This window comes from Pseudonaja textilis, chromosome 1 (assembly GCF_049901715.1).
Source record: "Pseudonaja textilis isolate UNSWEBS1 chromosome 1, rPseTex1.2, whole genome shotgun sequence".
Lineage (NCBI taxonomy): Eukaryota > Metazoa > Chordata > Lepidosauria > Squamata > Elapidae > Pseudonaja > Pseudonaja textilis.
In genome coordinates, this window is record NC_141990.1 from 242430726 (window position 1) to 242450078 (window position 19353).

General features: G+C 37.2%; 1 protein-coding gene across 3 annotated transcripts in view; it reads right to left on the reverse strand.

The window, feature by feature from the left end:
• Positions 1-19353, reverse strand: part of GALNT18 (polypeptide N-acetylgalactosaminyltransferase 18) — a 346908-nt gene that overhangs the window by 25295 nt on the left and 302260 nt on the right. For all 3 annotated transcript variants that reach the window (XM_026705594.2, XM_087921117.1, XM_087921116.1), the window contains exon 9: positions 18418-18513. In XM_026705594.2, the coding sequence (XP_026561379.1) occupies positions 18418-18513 (96 nt within the window). The remainder of the gene's footprint in view (positions 1-18417; positions 18514-19353) is intronic.

Consider the following 19353-nt stretch of genomic DNA (forward strand, 5'->3'; position numbering starts at 1 on the left):
ATACTTGTTATCATTCCCAATTAAAGGTGATCACCCATTCAGCTGAACACAGTACCTGTGGGAAAAGCCAAGTTGCCAAAGAGCAACTCAAGGCAGTGTCAGCCCTCTGAGGTTGACAGATTTGAACACCAAAGTTATGAATGAATGTTATGTTAGCAATAGATTTATCCCGAGTTAGCAAAAAGTCAGTAAATGGTTATTGCTATTTTTAATTGTTTCTAAAATTTAAAACCTCAGCCTTAAAAGACTCTAAGTCAGTGGTGGCTAACCTTTTTGGGCTCCTGTGCCAAAAATTGTGCGTGCACTTGCATGCTTGTGCTTGCATGCCAGCACCCAGAAGACAATGCGTGCCCCCATACCTCCTATTCATGCACGCACAATCCCTACCCCCCCACCCCTACTGCCCCCCTTACCTGCACTGCGTCTCACAGCTGATTTTTGGCTGGTTTCAGGCCTTTTTCAGCCTCCCAGAGACTTCAGGAAGTCTTCTGCCGGCTTCTACAGGCTTTTCAGGATGAAAACTAGGCCCGTTTAATCACTTATTTCCGGTATTTCCAGAAAAACAGGAAGTGATGAAACGGGCCCAGTTTTCGGCTTGAAAAGCCTGCAGAAGCCTTCCCGAAGCCTCTGGGAGGGCTAAAAGTCCTCAAACCGACTGAAAATCAGCGGTGAGGCACATGCATGCGCAGTGAGATAAGTTTGCCTGCAGCTCACGTGCCGGCACAAATGGCTCTGCGTGCCACTTGTGGCACGCATGTCATAGGTTTGCCATCATGGCTCTAGGTAATAGTAGGAGCTGCAGCTGCAAGATAATGAAAAGCAATGCGTACACAACAATATGCCACAATATAACAGTTACACAATAACATTATGTAACCAGATCCCAAAGGTCCTCTCAAGTAGCAAAGTTTTACACGTTTCTGGAAAGCTAACACTTGAAAGGGGGTTTCCTATATGGGAGCTCCCTTTCTTTGGAACCACTTCTGAAGATGGGAATTCCTACACAGAATACCCTTTTTATATTCTTTTCTGAGATATCTTTCAGTAGATGGGAACTCCAACAGGTACTTAGATTAGGCAGCAAAAATCTGTCTGATTTTATATATCCCTATGCACTGAAACATATTAACAACCACCATCTTGAATAATATGCATCTCTGCAGCACAAGTGTTAAATGACAGGAAGGAGACTGTCCTATAAACATGCAGGTAACTGCATTTTGCATCATTTATATGTGAGTACATGTATTTTGCACCAATTGGAATTTCTGGTGATCTTCAAGAGCAGTCAATGTAAAGCCAAATACAGAAGTCTTGATTTTGCTTTTACTAGTGTAGATCAAACAACCCTGTGAAGAGGCAATTACTGAACCAATACTCAAGAAAGGGAATAGGAGATAGCAATTTAACAATCTTCCACCAGACTCTTACATACCACCAACAAACATCTGCACTACTGATCAATGGAGAACTGGCAGAAATAAGATTTGATTAAAGTGGCATAGAAATAGAAGTCTAAATAACAACTATAGATATATACTTTCTAACATTCAGTTGAGAAATATACCAGCATCTCCACAGGGATGTTCTCTATATTTATCGAATTTAAAGCCTCCTTTGATTTAATTCCCACCCTAAACTCTGGGACAAATTGAGAGACATGATTATTGGTTTTTGTCTGGTATCCCTAATAAAAAAATCTCTATCATAACACCTCTTCAGAGTAAGATAAAGCATCAACAGACATTACCTGTTCTGAACTAACACTGAGAAATGTAAAATCATGGTATATATTTCAGCCTTTAACTCCTTTAATGAAGGTGGGATAAAAATAAATAATAAATAAATACATACTCCCTCTTTAGTTGAACAATTTACTTAGGATATCTTCTCACTTAAGTTTGAGGACAAACACCTAGCAGGTTTATTACAATGTGGATATGTAACAATCTGTTCTGGGACAAAAGTGAGCCTGAGGTGAACACTGTGTATCCCAGCAAAATAACATTTTATCCAAAATAGAAATCAATAAGCAGAAAAAAATATTGACATTTGAAAAAAAGATCTTTAAAATGCATTGATGAATCAACAGTTCAAATATATGGGGATTACTTTCCATAGTACTGGATCTTGCAAAGAAGATACTAAATATGTACTATATGATCTAGTCATTGACAACAATAGATAACTCACCAACTAATTATTATTATGTCTCATAGACATAAGTGTATTTTTCTCGTCTTCTAGAAAATAGGATCTTGGGACCATTCTTGACAAGAAAAATGCACTGATTATTGTTGGGCTCACACAATATGCAACACTTTATCAAAATGTGATTGGCTTGATTCGAAATACTTGTGTTTTATGAACCCAGTATGAAAATCATGGTGTGTCACTTAGTTTAATATAGTTTATTCAATGAAACATGTTTCTACCCAAAAAATATCTTATGTTATGATGAAATTTCACATAGGACAGAGGTGTCAAACTCACAGCATCACGTTGTCATCACATGGCATATCACAACTTTCCCCCCTTTCACTAAACCAGGGGTGGGCGTGGCCAGTGTGTGATGCATCCGGCCTGAGGACTGCAAGTTTGACACCCCTGACACAGGAATTTTGCCTTTCCAGCTGCCTGTCTTCAGAGTAGGTTAAGCTATTAAGTTATTCATCTTCACATTTTTAAATGTACAGGCAATCCTCATTTAGTGATTGTATTGTTTAGTGATCACTTGCAGTTACAATGGTGATGAAATAATAACTTTGCAACCCATCCCCACATTTAGGAGCCACAGTGGCGCAGTGGTTACAATGCAGTAATGCAGGCTATTTCTGCTGCCTGCCTGCTGCAGTTTGGCAGTTCGAATATCACCAGGCTCAAGGTTGACTCAGCCTTCTATCCTTCTGAGGTCGGTAAAATGAGGGCAATGTTGGAGGCAATTTGCTAACTCTGTAAACCACTTAGAGAAGGCTGTAAAGCACTTTTAAATGGTATATATGTCTAAGTACTAGTGTTATTGCTAAGATCTCCACAGGGGTGGGATTCAAATTTTTAAACAACTGGTTCTGTGGGCGTGGCTTAAGTGGTGGGTGTGGCTTGGTGGTCATGTGACTGGGTGGACACGGCTTGGTGGTCATGTTATTGGCTGGGTGTGGCCAACTCAACATCACTCACATCGAGGCACGCATCTCCTCTCCTGGCCTCTCATGACTGTGGTGATGCTGCAACAGCCGTTAGTGTGAAAAATGTTCATAAGTCACTTTTTTCAGTGCCATTGTAACTTGGAATGGTCATTCCACACAAGCAAAGTACCAGCAAAGGAGGGGAAAAAAACTCAGGTACGTTCCTGATGCAGAAAGTCTAGTCCTGCCAAGAATTAATAAGGGTTAATGGAGAGGCAGTTTCTTTAAGCAACACCAGAATGTTTCCTTCCTGCCTTCCTTACAGGATTAAGCCAGTAATTTCTTCTAACAACTGGTTCTCCGAACTGCTTAGAATGTTAACAACCGGTTATAGCGAATAGGTGCGAACTGGTAGAATCCCACCCCTGGATCTCCACAGGTCTGTAAAGCAAAGGAAAGTTAAAAAAGATCATAAACACAATTGTAGTTTCACTTTGTAGCCAATTTGCTTAACAACCGAGTTGCTAGTTTTAACTGTGGTTATTAAATAGAACAGAATTCTTTAGAATAGAATTCTTTATTGGCCAAGTGTGATTGGACATACAAGGAATTTGATTCTGGTGCATAAGCTCTCAATATACATACAAACAACAAAGTAATAGGTCATATACCTTAGACATATTTTATATGTGTGTGTGAGAGTGTGTGTGTGACTACCTGTAAATAAGGGCTGCTTGTACATTTAAAAGTATAAGGATGAATAACTTAACCTACTCTGATTTGTAAGTGCCTTTACATTTTCAAAAGCTCAGCAGTGCAAGAGTATAAAATGTGAAACAGCAGCAAGTCAGTACAAGGATGAAAGGAAGCAAGGTAACAGCATCAACATGATACACTTTTCTTTTAGAATGGAAGACAATTGCATAGAGTTAACGAAACTAAAAAAAAACAAAATAAAAAATGTTTGTCTCTGTGAACCTTCATTGTCCTAATTTGTGTGGTCCTTTTGAATGTATATTTTTGTACATTAATTACACACCACATATGGATTTCATATTTTGTGTCAGTTTATATAACATACTGTATATTTATATATGTATGTGGAAAATAAACAAGATGATCAAGTGAAACTGTGGATAAAATTACAAAGATGCATACACAGAAAAACATAGAATAAAAGCAAGATCTAATTAAATTACATGATTCCACTACTTTTCAGCCAGAGAATGAAATGTTACCCATATTCCTCTTCATTCTATATAAACCAAGTTTGCAGTGTGCACAATACTGCTGAATACAAAATGTGCAAAATACAAATCTGCACAGAGTGGTAGGAGACTAAAATCTAGGAACACAATCACAGTTTGCTGTTTTTTTAAAAAAATCTGCAGACATGTTTATCTCCATATACAATTAAAATGCACGTTGTATGCATTTCAGAATAATTTGTGGATGGCAAATTGGTTCAGCATGTGTGTAAAACACAAGTTGCCATGCTTATCTAGAGTCCCACAAAAACTCCTAAGGAGAAAAAACTTAAGTAACTTAATAGTATGCTGGAGTACGGCTGTAACAAGGGTTAATTTGATTTGATAAGTGAATGGAAGAAATGTTTATTTCTACTGGTAACATGTTTTTTCATAGCATTTATTTATTTCACCAATAAAGCTATCTTTCTTCAGAATGTTTGTGATGGCTGATCCCACTAGAACCACAATGTTGCACTGAGAAACAGTAACTTGCCCCAAGTCAGCCATGAACTTCAGGGGTCAACTGGGGATTGAACTTGGATATCCCTAGTCTGCACCAAGCATCTTAAGCATATCAAGCTGCTAGGCTGATAAGTCTTACTTTTCAGATTCTATGTATTGCCCCTCCCAGGTATTTAGCAGTGCAACAAAAGGGTGCTTGATGTTATGCTTGTTCTGCTCTGAAGGAAAAGTAAGACGGCAGGAACTATGAGAACCCTTCAGTATCCTTACTGCTACGTACAGTATTAATGTGAATTGGTTGCCAAGCATCCAGAACATAATCATATCACTATGGAGGTGCTGATTTGGCACATGAAGGACCAGTTGTCACTTAGCATTCGTTCAGCACCATCATACCACCAGGACTACCTGTAAATTGCGAAATGACTTGAATCAGATAAAAATTAAAGTGTACCAAACTTGGAAGGAGTGTGATTCATTCAATGATGTTTATGTAAAGCATACCTTTAAAAGTATTTGGGAAGCAATACTCCTCTGTCCCATTTTTATCAACGAAGACAAGTCACCAAATCAGCTTCTTCCTCCTCCTCTTCTTCCCCTTCCCCTTCCCCTCCTCCGCTTTCACTTTTACTTGCCTGACTTTTTTCAGAAAATAAAAGTCCTATTTTAAAGTGGCATTAGAGAAAATTTATCCTAAAATCAATTAAATGACATTACAATACTGTAATTGCATACATATATACTTGAAAATAAATTCTCTGGAATCTGCAGCACAGACTGCGACCCAAGGAGCAATCCTCTACTTGCTGTTTTTGCTTGTACTTGTTTTCTTTAGTTTTTAGTTGCAGCTGTCAACGTGATATATTCATTTTTTGTCCAGTCAGGTATTGACAGCTTTCTTTTAATTAAAAAAAAAAAAAACACCTGGTGCACGATATCCTCAACTAAATCCTTATCTTAGTTTCTGTAGTATTTTTTATAAATGCTTTATTAAAATGTTATAAGCCAGAGCAAGCATCAAAATGAAGAAGTGCCTTCTGCATGCTATTTAGATAATTGTTTTACTTTGTTAAATTTGTTTTAAATTTTGAAAGGCAAGAATAGTTTTCCTTTTCTTCTTTCAATCTATGATTGCAACATACACAGAGTTGCCTAAGTTTTCCCTGCAGATTATAAATATTACTATAATATTTCATTATATAAATACAAAAGAATATTTGGAGTTGTGTTTAGTTGAGGGCTGCATCATACTGCTGCATCTCAAATGACCCATCTGTTAAAATATTGAAGTTTGCTGATGACACAACAGTTATCGGTCTCATTCAAGACAACGACGAATCTGCATACAGACAGGAGGTTATACAACTTGCCTTGTGGTATAACCGGAACAATCTGGAACTGAACACACTGAAAACCGTAGAAATGGTGGTAGACTTTAGAAGAAACCCACCCATACTACCACCTTTTACAATACTCAACAACAAGTATCAACAATAGAGACCTTCATAGTAGTAGACCTTCTAGGTTCTACTATATCACATGACCTAAAATGAACACCTAACATCAAAAACGTCATCAAAAAAGCACAACAAAGAATGTTCTTTCTGCGCCAACTCAGAAAACTCAAACTGCCCAAGGAGCTGCTGATACAGTTCTATAGAGGGATTATTGAGTGTGTCATCTGCACCTCTATAACTGTCTGGTTTGGTTCTGCAACCCAACAAGACAGACACAGACTGCAGAGGATAATTAGGACTGCAGAAAAAACAATTACTACTAACCTGCCTTCAATCGAGGACCTGTATGCTGCATGAGTCAAAAAGAGGGCTGTAAAAGTATTTACAGACCCCTCACATCCCAGACATAAACTGTTTCAATTCCTTCCCTCAAAACGACACTTTAGAGCACTGCACACCAGAACAACTAGACACAAGAACAGTTTCCCCCCGAAAGCCATCAATCTGCTAAACAAATAATTCCCTCAACACTGTTCAACTATTACAAGGTCTGCACTACTATTACTGTTAATCTTCTCATCACTCCTTATCACCCATCCCTCCCACTTGTGACTGTATGACTGTAACTTTGTCTCTTGCATCCTTATGATTTATGTTGACTGTTTCCAAGTATGATTTGATTGCTTATTTTACCCTATGACCAGGAGTGGGATTCAAATTTTTAACAACTGTTTCTGTGGGTGTGGCTTAGGTGGTAGGGGTGGCTTAGTGGTCATGTGACTGGGTGGACATGGCTTGGTGGTCATGTTATTGGCTGAGCATGGCCAACTCAATATCACTCACATCAAGGCACGCATCTCCTTGCCTGGCCTCTGTGGGGATGCTGCAACAGTCATAAGTGTGAAAAATGGTCATACGTCACTTTTTTCAGTGCCATTGTAACTTTGAATGGTCTCCAAACAAGCAAATTACCAGCAAAGGAGGGGAAAAAAACTCCAGAGAAGTTCCTAAGACAGGAAATCTAGTCCTGCCAAGGATGTAATAAGGGTTAATGGAGAGGCAGTTTCTGTAAGCAACACCAGAATGTTTCCTTCCTGCCTTCCTTACAGGATTAGGCCAGTATTTTCTTCTAATAACCGGTTCGCCGAACTGCTTAGAATGTTAACAACCGCTTCTAGAGAATAGGTGTGAACTGTTAGAATCCCACCCCTGCCTATGACTATCCTTAACTGTTGTATCTTATGATTCGTAACTCTTGATGAATGTATCTTTTCTTTTAGGTATACTGAGAGTATTTGCACCAAGACAAATTCCTTGTGTGTCCAATCACACTTGGCCAATAAGGAATTCTATTCTATTCTATCTTGACAAGCATAGAGAAGAATATTTGCAGTGCCACTTCAAACCATTGCATGAAACAAAAGACCAACACTAATGGTGTTTAGTTACTGACACTTTGTCGCATCACTCTGAGACTTACAGGAGAAAATAACAGAAACAACGATGTTGGATGTGCTAGCTAGATAGTTCCCAACCTGTAATTTGTGGACCATTGATGGTGTGCTAGGGTAAAGTATATGATCCATTGGGTAGAGAATGTCCTCACCCTCATCATTATCAACATCACAAAGTCAAACAATCACCAACTCAACAATCATACAATCCAGTATCTTTTACATATTATAGCATTTTAGTATCTTATTAGTATTATATTATTAGGCACAATGCATTTGCTTCAGAAATGTCTTTGCACCATCCTCTGAACTGAAATACTAATGTTTTTTTGTGACACACCACTGTGAACTGACTCATTTTGCCCACTTATGTTTAAAACATGACAGTCCCCAAAAAACAGATTATTGGATTTTAAGGACTATGCATAAGGGGTAGTATATTTAAAATGATTATCTTACATGACTTATGTCTGAAAATCCTACACGTGATAATAGAAGTTTAAAAAGAGGGGGGCAGAGTCATTACTCAATTTAAAACTTCCATAAATGAATAATCAGTGAATTTACCACACCTACACACATACATTACATATCATATATAACTGAAGCTCAGAATTTTAAAAATGTCTTTAACTTGTATCATGTACCAGTTTGTGAATGACTGTCTGTGAATTGAAGTGCTCAAATGCTCATTGCTGCATACTAATTTCAGAAAAAGCTCATAATGCTTCTCTAATCACTGCCATAAGCTATTCTAACCTTTAGCAATTACCAGCACAATAGAAAGTAATACCTTGTTTGAGACAACCAAACTACTTCCATATGTGTTTTAGGTGTTATGATTCATAGGATCTATGAAGATGTATGAAAGAGCACAAATGTCCCAAAGTAAACAAATTGGAATCTTCTGTATAATTTACAAACCACATAAAAACAATGCTTCTGAAACAATAAATCAATATATCTGTCTTAGAGCATTCTGCTGTTTCTCTGCTATTATGTCTGATTATAAACTAGGTTTCACACTAATATTCTTTTTCATTGTTCCAAAAGAGGACATGGACAATTGGAAAGAAGGACAAATGGGGAGGGGAAAAAAAGAGAACTTACTGTTTGATTTCTAGCTATCCATAACAAAAAATAGAGCAAAGAACTGCAAAAAAATGTACTTGGCCTGCATACACACACACACACACACACACACACACACACACACACACACACAAACGTTTTCTTATGTTTTTGCAGGTATTTATATGTATGGTATTTAGGTTTCCTCAGGTATTTTAATATTTGTGCTTTTATTATAGTGACGTTTTGGAAGAATCTCATCTGCCATCTTCAGGCTTGTGTATTGGGTTCTTTTTAATCTTGTGTGGCAGGCTTGGCAGCTGTATTTTGTTTGGGTGCCTTCAAAATGGACAGAAAATAGCAGCCATCCTAACAAACCCCAAAGATAAAATTGACCTAGAAAACCAAGGCATATATGAAATCCCCTGTGCATCATGCCCTGCCACATACATAGGACAAACCAACAGAAGAATAAGTACTCGCCTGGATGAACAGAGAAGCCATAGTGATTGAAAAAAGACTTGAAAGCATGAATAGAAGAGATGACTCCACCAGACTGTCAATTATCTGGAAGCCTGCACTCACAAACAAAAAAAATCTCTATACCACAATCCAGGCAAGCACCTAAACACAAAGAGACCCCCGCAATACCCCCAGCCCAAACACGCCTCAGCCAGCTACCCAAATAAAACCTAGCTTCCTAATAAATAATTATCGTCCATTCACAAGAAACCAAGCTGCACTAAGAAACCCCAATGCACAAAACACAATGTTGCCAACCAATCAAGAACACAGCAACTCAAAGACCAATAAAAACAGATCTAGACTCCCAGCCAATCAGAATGAGGAAAAAACCATTCAAATAAAGCAGGAAGCCAGCATCAAATTCAAACAAAAAAAGGCTGCCAAGCCTGACACACAAGACTAAAAAGAACCCAATACACAAGCCTGAGGATGGCAGATGAGATTCTGCCGAAACATCGCTATAATAAAAGCACAAATATTAAGACAATACCTGAAGAAAAATACTTGAAGAAACCTAAATACTATATGTATGTATGTATCTATGTATGTATGTGTATGTATGTATGTATGTATGTATGTATGTATAGATAGATAGATAGATAGATAGATAGATAGATAGATAGATAGATAGATAGATCTTTGGTTGTTCGGGTTTTCTCCCGCGTAAGATTCGAAGTATCTAGGCAACGTTTCGATGAAGTCTCATTCATCATCATCAGGCCTCTGTCTTCGGCTCTTGCTTTTCAGAGTGATGTGAGATTGCAGCTGCTTTTTCCTTCCAACTGCCAGTGGGGGTGGGACTTGATTGGGTGGGGGCTTGGCTGTGTTCTGATTGGGTGGTGGTGTCTTCTCATTGGTAGGGGGCCTGGCTGTGTTTTGATTGGTTGGTGGGTTGGCCGTGTTCTGATTGGCTGAATTTCCTGCTGCCCGGCTTCGAGTTCGTGGTCACGCTGCATCTCCATAGTGGGTGTCGGCCTGCTTCATGTATGGCTCGGAGGGGTTTGAAGTGGGCAGTGATGCAGCTGCAGTGTAGCTTCTGGTCCATGGTCGTGTCTCATCTTCTGAGTGGGTGTGAGTCTGTTTTCTACATAGCCCACTCAGACCAATAGTCAGCTCCATAGGCTCACCCTACAAAACCTGGCCAAATTTCTCGCCAAACAACTACAACCCTATGCAGAATCCATCAACTCACATGTAAGAAACTCATTCCAGTTCATCGAGATCATAAAGAAACAAAACTTACAACCCAGCGACCTACTAGTAAGCTTCGATGTCATATCCCTCTTCACCCAAGTACCAATAAAAGAAGCCTTGACAGCCATCCAAAACAAATACAACCCCCCCAAGCACATCCTAGATCTGACCAACCACTGCCTATCCAATACATACTTCACCTACAATGGACAAAAATACAAACAAATAGAAGGAGCACCCATTGGATCACCCCTCTCACCTGTCATCGCAAACCTCTACATGGAACACTTTGAAACACAAGCTCTAGAAAAATACGACCATAAACCCAAACTCTGGCTCAGATACGTAGATGACACCTTCATAATCTGGCCACACGGGAAAGAAAAACTGAACAACTTCCTCACACACCTCAACAGCCTACACCCCAAAATACAATTCACCATGGAAACAGAAGCCAACAATCAACTTCTCTTCCTAGATGTCTTGGTATACAAAAGATCCAATGGCTCCCTAGGACACACCATCTACCAGAAGAAAACACATACAAACCGCTATCTACATGCACTCTCACACCACCACCCAGCACAGATCAATTCCGTAGCCAAGACACTCATCTCCAGAACAAAATGCTTAGCCGATGAACAACACCAAAAAACCGAACTACACACTCTCACCAACGTACTTACAGCCAATGGATTCCAAAGAAAGAAGATTACCCACCTAATCCAAAAAGAAACCCCAACCAAAATCCAAGACAGAGAACAAGAAAACGGCAAAGCCCTCCTCCCATATATAAAAGGCACTACAGACAAAATGAGCAAGATCCTCCAAAAACACAACATTAAAACAGCATTCTGCACAAACAGAAAAATATCCACCATCCTAAGAAACCCCAAAGACAAAATCGAATTAGAAAACCAAGGAGTATACGAAATCCCCTGCACTGCCTGCCCTACCACATACATTGGACAAACTAACAGAAGAATAAATGCACGCATTGAAGAACATAAGAACTCAATCAAAAAAAGAAGAAACGACCTCTTCCCTGGTCCAACACCTCAAAGCCACAGGACATGAAATTGACTTTAAAAATACCAGAACTATCGCCAAAACCGAACACTTCAACAGCAGAATAATCAGAGAAGCCATAGAAATAGAAAAACACCCACACAGCATGAACAAACGAGATGACACCTCCCGCCTTCCAGCCATTTGGAAACCCGCCCTCATGAACAGACGAGTACCTAACATGAAGAATGACACCAGACCCACACCCATGAGAGCCACACAAGATGCCACCACCACACTTCCATGTAGAAAACAGACTCACACCCACTCAGAAGATGAGACACGACCATGGACCAGAAGCTACACTGCAGCTGCATCACTGCCCACTTCAAACCCCTCCGAGCCATACATGAAGCAGGCCGACACCCACTATGGAGATGCAGCGCGACCACGAACTCGAAGCCGGGCAGCAGGAAATCCAGCCAATCAGAACACGGCCAACCCCCCCAACCAATCAAAACACAGCCAGGCCCCCTACCAATGAGAAGACACCACCACCCAATCAGAACACAGCCAAGCCCCCACCCAATCAAGTCCCACCCCCACTGGCAGTTGGAAGGAAAAAGCAGCTGCAATCTCACATCACTCTGAAAAGCAAGAGCCGAAGACAGAGGCCTGATGATGATGAATGAGACTTCATCGAAATGTTGCCTAGATACTTTGAATCTTACGCGGGAGAAAACCCGAACAACCAAAGATCCACATACAAATACCCGCGAGAACCTCAGAAAACACACATATATGTATGTATGTATGTATGTATGTATGTATGTATGTATGTTTTCTTAAGTTTTGTTTTCTTAAGTTTTTGCAGGTGCTTACATGTATGGCATTCAGCTTTGTTTGGGTATTTTCATATATATAAACTAGGGACTGACAGGAGACATATCTGGTACCTCCTAGATCCAGTGACAAAGGAGAATGTTCTATGAATTTATTCACATAGTTTTAAATAATATCTCATTCCAACCAACTCTAGATACCTTACGTAATAACAAGTCAAAACAATCAAAAAGAGGAACATGATACCTGTCCAGAAAAAAAACACGCAGACATCTTATAAAGGGTTACCAATTAGCATTTCTCCCAGAATCTGGGAGAAATTTTCAGTGTCTTTCAGAACTTTGTAAGGGTGGGAACCATATGGATCTCTGGGGGAATATAGGGTAGGCACCAAGACAGAGGAGGCATGTTTCCAAGACCCTGATAGATGGCACTATCTAGACTTCAATGGCTTCCATTCTGCTGAAACTTATTAAATGTGGGGAAAAATATTAGAGATAAGTGGTTCTTCAAATAACCTGTCCCGATGCCACAAAAGGTTGTTATAGCTGGTATAAAGTATGAGGTGATACTGGTACAAAGATTGAAACTGGCAAATCAGATCACCAATCTAGGCCAGATAGAACTGTTATGTAAACATGAAGCAGTTGAGTCTCAAGTCTGTGAAAAGAGTGGCCCAAAATTTGTTGACCTGATAATGTGGGAAGATAGCCAAGTTTAGCCATGGGACCTATTAATGCATAGAACAGGATTCTATGTCCTGTGTTTGCAATAGGCAAATCATGTATGTATGTATGTATGTATGTATGTATATAAGTATGTGTGTATGTCATAGGAATTGATTATTTTTCTGTCTCCAGCAAAGTAACTTATCTGGCAGAATTGAATCCACAAGTTTCTGCTGGTTTTTTTTTTGCCCTGAGATTGAGGTAGAATAGATATTTATAGCTGTACCTGGCCTGTAGGCATATGCTTAATTACAGAGAGTAAAAGAGGAGACATGCAATCTGAAAGAACAAAATACAAAAATAAAATTCTCATTAACACATTCATGTACAATTTATTCCAGTGTTTTGTAGAAGTCCAGTGACCTTTCTATCTGTTGCCAAGGATAGACTCTGTCCTAACAGAATATATCTGCCTAATATCTCTTGAAATGAACCAATTTATCTGAAAAAAAATTCTTCCTCTGCTTGATGGTCCCTGCAAAGACACTGTTTAAATAGCTTTTAGAGCCCACCCTCCCCTACTTTCAAATGATAGATTATCTGTGTCCAAGTTGATTAGTAAAGTATACGCTTAAATGGCCAACCACAGAAACACTGTTAATTTGATTACCTGCTCATTTTGTTTTCAGAAAACAAATGCTGATTTGATGCATATGAGCTTTTTTTTTTAGAATTTTCAGTAACAAGAGTGCTTTGTTTAATAGCGTTCTATTGAAATGACTGTCAGATCTGAATTACACAAAGCTGAAATTTGGCATTACCTCAGTGATTTTTGTTTCAAATGATCTTTAAAAATGGGATAGTTCAGACATATGGTAAAATACAAAGATATTAGGAATTTGGTGCCTTACTATAGTTTCTGCTCACCTCCAAAGTTTTTTTTTTAAATAAACATCCTTTTCTTTTTAAAGCTGCCCCAAACCTGCAGGATTTGGCATAATCCTCATACTGTGATATCTAGATTTCCAGAAGCAAGGAAGTGCATTCCAGAGGAATAAGAGACAGTGAAATTTAGATAGTGTGATTGGAAGGAAGACAGTCAAGCCAGCTCTTCCCTAGAACTTCTGATTCTTTAATGATGCAAGTAGCTTACTTTAGTTTAGCAAGATTATTATCTATAGGCAAGGGTATAGGGTGGGATAATTAAATAAAGAATGGCACTAGCAACATATGTGCCAGATCACTTCCTAATACTTGCTGGCATGTCTTATAACCTAAGTCCAATTATTGTATTATTGACTTCCAATTGGCACAGGCCCTACCACATATAGGAGCATGTAGTTAGAGGCTCCGTGTAAGCATTTTCTTTCTGTTGGAATGGGGGCAGCCCATTCTTCACCTAAAGGGGAAAAGAATACAGTATATCTGAGAGCTGCATTCCAAAGTCTACCTTGCCTTTGATGGGGAAAAGGAAAAACTCTGTTTGAATAAAGGGTGAGGGGAAAGGCTTCCTATCATTAAATCAATGGTAATTAATATTAGATGGAATGGAAGGAATTGTCCTGAAAAACAAATTTGATTCAGGGTCATGTCAAAGGCTAGTTAGACATCATGGTGCTGTTGCAAACACTTTGAGAAATATGATTGTACAGATCTGGAAAGTAATGGGGAACTATACATACTTTTTAATATTTGAACATGCAATTGTATTTCACAAAGGGAGCAATTTCCTTAATAGGAAATAAAGACAGTTATATTGATAACAGTGCCAAAGCTTATAGCAGAAGAGTTCAGATCATTAACTGCAGGTCATTTCCACAGGGAAAAAAATTGCAACTTTTCATTCCATTAACTTCCATTAACTTGATCCTGTAATGTTATTTCTATAAATACTTTTAAAAATGTCCTTGATAGGCAAAGAAGAGAAAACATAATGATAGAATTAAAGCATCTTACTTTCTAATGAAACCAGAACTAATTACTTTTGAAAAGAATATGATTCAGGGAATGGTCTTTCTTAATGGTCTTTCTTTTCAGACACTTGTTTCAATAAAACCCAAGTTAATGGCAGAATTATATCCAAATTCATAATAACATTCCAGCTACTACTTGACATTTAATGGATCAACTAACTAACAGATGCTTTAAAAATTGGCTGACAGTGTGTAGACACAACATTTATGCAAAATATTCTTCAATCTTTTCTCAAATGTTCTTCCAAATTCTTGGCCTTGGCCTTAGGTCTCTGTCTAAAAAAATACTTTTATTGACTGCATTGTTTCACATGATACTTCTTTTGTGTAATTTAAATGTCTGAACACAGCTTGAAAACAACAGCAACTAAGAAACACATATTAAAGAAATCTGACAAACATATAGTAAAATGATATTTGTAAAATATATTTTGTAAAATAAGCAATGAAGCTGCAATGGAATATCCATCTGGTTTGAATACTCCAAAAACAGAATATGCAAGCTTCCTATTTCACATCCCAGTGATTCTCTGATACTGTGAGCATTTGGTATTTTTCTTTGCAAGCATACTCTGGAGATGCCTAGAATCTGCTATGATAGCACAGTATGTATATATTAGTTTCAGTATATTCATCTTGTTAAAATATTGAAGTGTGCTTCATCTAACGCAATTTCTAGATTGAACTAACATCTGCTATGTTAAGACACCCTAATGCATAGGCCATCTTAACTTGTCCTTGGCCAAATTTTCTTTTAATATTTCCTTATTTCTTTACCTTATTTCTTTATTCTTATAGTTTCTTATCAGCTGCTATACATCTTCTTAATTTATTTTTATTTTTAATGTTTCTTTATTGTGTTCATTGCAGGATATATTACTGGTTTAGAACTTTTTTTTCTGTTTCCTTTTTAAAAATATATTAATTATGTAAACCATGCTCATTTTTTTAAAATAAAAAGCAATAGAAAAATATTGAAACAAATGTTGGAAGCTGCAAGAATGATACATATATGTGGATTTTAAATCATCTCTCAGCTTCAACAGTAATTGCTTGGTTCATCCTCTAATTCTGGAAGATGAAGGCAGCAACATCGGGTAGTTGAAACCATCTTGCTAACCATGGCCTCTGGGCAAAAGCCAGCATAAAGGAAGCTATTTATAGATATAGCTAGTCTAAAAAACAATGGCAGAAGTTTTATCACATTTTCATGACATAAGCCATGACAGGTATGTCCACATACATTCTGTTTCATAAACATTTTTGCCAAACATTTTCATCTCTAGAACATGGGTGGGCAATAAAGTTTTCTTTTAGCTGGAACTAAATGATAACAGATGATGTGAGATGCAGATCAATAACATCTGGAGGGTTGCACATGGTCCATGTCTATCTACTTATCAGTATTCAAACTTGATAAACTGGACAACATAGTTGGAAATTAATACTTGTCCTATGTATCTTCATGCTGATATTATCCCCACAAGGAAATATAGTAAACAGAATTATAGGCTAATAAAGACACAAAATTAGGAGTTCCTTGCAAATGCCAACATATATCAAAGTCAATTTTGGAGAAAATCATCTACCGTAGTTCAGATCATAATTTTTTTTCTACAATCAACATTAATCTACATCAAGTCTAATTAATGAAAGTATAGTGCTAATCCTGAGTTTCTGGAAAAAGTTACAACGCTAACAGGACATTTATGCAAGAACTCATTTATGTTGCACTTAGTTGCAAACAGGTCAATCAAATGCAAAAAAATAATAATACTAATATTAAAACCTTTTATGTGTGCTATAATATAATCTGGAAGTTTCCAAGCATTTTTTCAGTCTGAATTTGCAACAGTGTCTTTTTAGAATACTACAAAAGTAATTTCATGATACATCAAAATATGTTATAAAATAATTCCTGAAGGTAAAGAAGAAAGGCATTTGAATAACTTATGAATAACGGAAGGACTTGGTTACTTGAAGAACACTGAATTTTGTTAGAATTTCCCCTTGGCAAAAGATAGTTATTAAAATAAGGTGGAGAAGAAGAAAAAAGCTTTAGTTTGTGCAGTGTCTAAGCAGACTCTGAAAATTTCTCTTCATCATTCATAATTTACTCTACTGTACCCTCACTGGTACAATCAATATTAAATACATCTTAAATACATCCACAAGAAAACCAATTCTACCAGATGTGAAAATAGAGGCTGAATATCTTTTCATGATTATATAGAAACAAAAACTAAACAAAGACAATCAACTTTCCAATATTTCTCAATTTAAAGAAATCTTTTCCTGTTAGACATTGGTTCTTTAGTCAAATGTTTTGCATCCCTTTCATAAAATATGTAGACCACATTTTTGGCAATGTATGGGCAATGTATAAGAATCTCAGAAAGAAAAAGAATGTGATAAAGGTCTTTGAAAAAAATCTTAAGGACAATATGAATATTTATCAATTCACAATTACACAGTTCCAGTAATTTGATTTAACCATACAGTTTTAGATAGCATCGATTCGTACAAATTCACTTCTATTACTATTTGACATTCGACAAGTAAAACTTCTGAAGACAACTAATAGATGCCATCCAGTGATACATGTATGTTTAATATGGGACTGTAAGTCACTAGGAATTCCATGTAGGATTTCTAAGATTCCAATCAACTCACAGAAAGGTTTTCCTTGGGGTGGCTGCTTTCCTGTCTCCTCTCAAAAGGAACATTTATATTATTTACTACAAGTGCAGCTCTCTAGTTTCTAATGGTCTTTGGATCTCTTTATTCCTGGTTCATCTTGTATTATCTAGAAAACATGCTCTTCTAGAAAATCAGAATAGATAGCTCTAAAATAAAACTCTCATAGCAACATTTGAAATGATTAGTGTGGTGCTATGTAATGCTTCTATAACAAAATCCAAAATTAAACCATGGGATTTCCATGCCTGATTGTTTCTTGAAAAGCCAAAATAACTATAATTCTCTACTCATTTATTATAAACTCAAGCATACTTACTGGAAGAATAAGTGTGTGTGTGTGTGCACATGTGTGTTTTAAATGACATTAATATGTGAGATGTAGAAATATAGAGAAAATAATTGTCCCTGAAATAATTAATGTTGCATTCACACTTGGGATTCTATTTTTTCCAGGGAGAATAGTAAAAGTTTATGCCAACAATTTTCTGCATTCTTAATTTTCCATTGTGACTTTTTGACAAGGTACTAATTAATAGATTCATAATACTTAACATCAGGAACAAATATTATTTCCATTTATTATTAACAGTCTTAGAAAGTATTGAAGTAGAAAAAAATATCTGCTAGTTACAGTACAGTTCTTTCCACATATGGGTGTGAATAAAATGCAAGATTAATCTTACTAACCTGTGGTGTCATTCCATGGCAGATGTACATGATTGGAATATTTTCTGTATCTGGTCCCTGATCAAGGCACAGATCACTTTTTAGGGAATTCTGTAGCTAGGAAATATATAGAGGATGGGTAAGGACTCAGAAAAAAAGAATGTAAATTATTTGTTAAAACAGGACAAGAATTATACCTGTTTGAAACTCTACTTTTGTAATAGATATTTAACTATCATTAAGAGAGAGAAAAGCTAATCTGTTTAAATTAGTACTGTGAATTAATGCTGTATACTGTGAAACTTCAGCATAGTCTGTAATATTTAATTAATTAATTAAATTTAGGCACCACCTGACTCTGAACTGTCTATGGACAACTTACAGTATAATAAACTATGAAAGCAAACCAAGATGGTTTGGTCCTTCCATACAAAAACACAGATAAATCACATCCAACAGGGAGCTCCACCCATCCCAATGCAAGGCCTGGGATAAGGTAAGGTCTTCAAGACCTTACAACCAACTTTGAATAAAAAAAAATTCAATTAAAGTTCAAAGAATTTCAATTTAAAAAAGAATTTCAAAATTCACTAGGATTCCAACAAGAGGTTTGTTCAGTTTTGGCTGAACTTCAGGTCATCAATGTGCATTAACCCACCCCCACCCCCCCAAAAAAACCCTTATTAAGTAATTATTACTGCCAGATGATACCATGTAAATTGTATTCAAAGTATCTTCCCAATGCCTTGGATTCAATTTTTTAATATCCAACTTGTTTCACAGTACTACAAAATACTACTGTTTTGTATATAACAGAACAAAAATACAACATTCACATAACCCCCCCCCAACCCCCTTTTAAGGCCAAAATATTTTTATACAAGTTTTGGAATTTGCTATCATGAGATTTGGTGCTGACTACCAACATAACTGGCTTCAAAAAAGAGGTAGACCAAC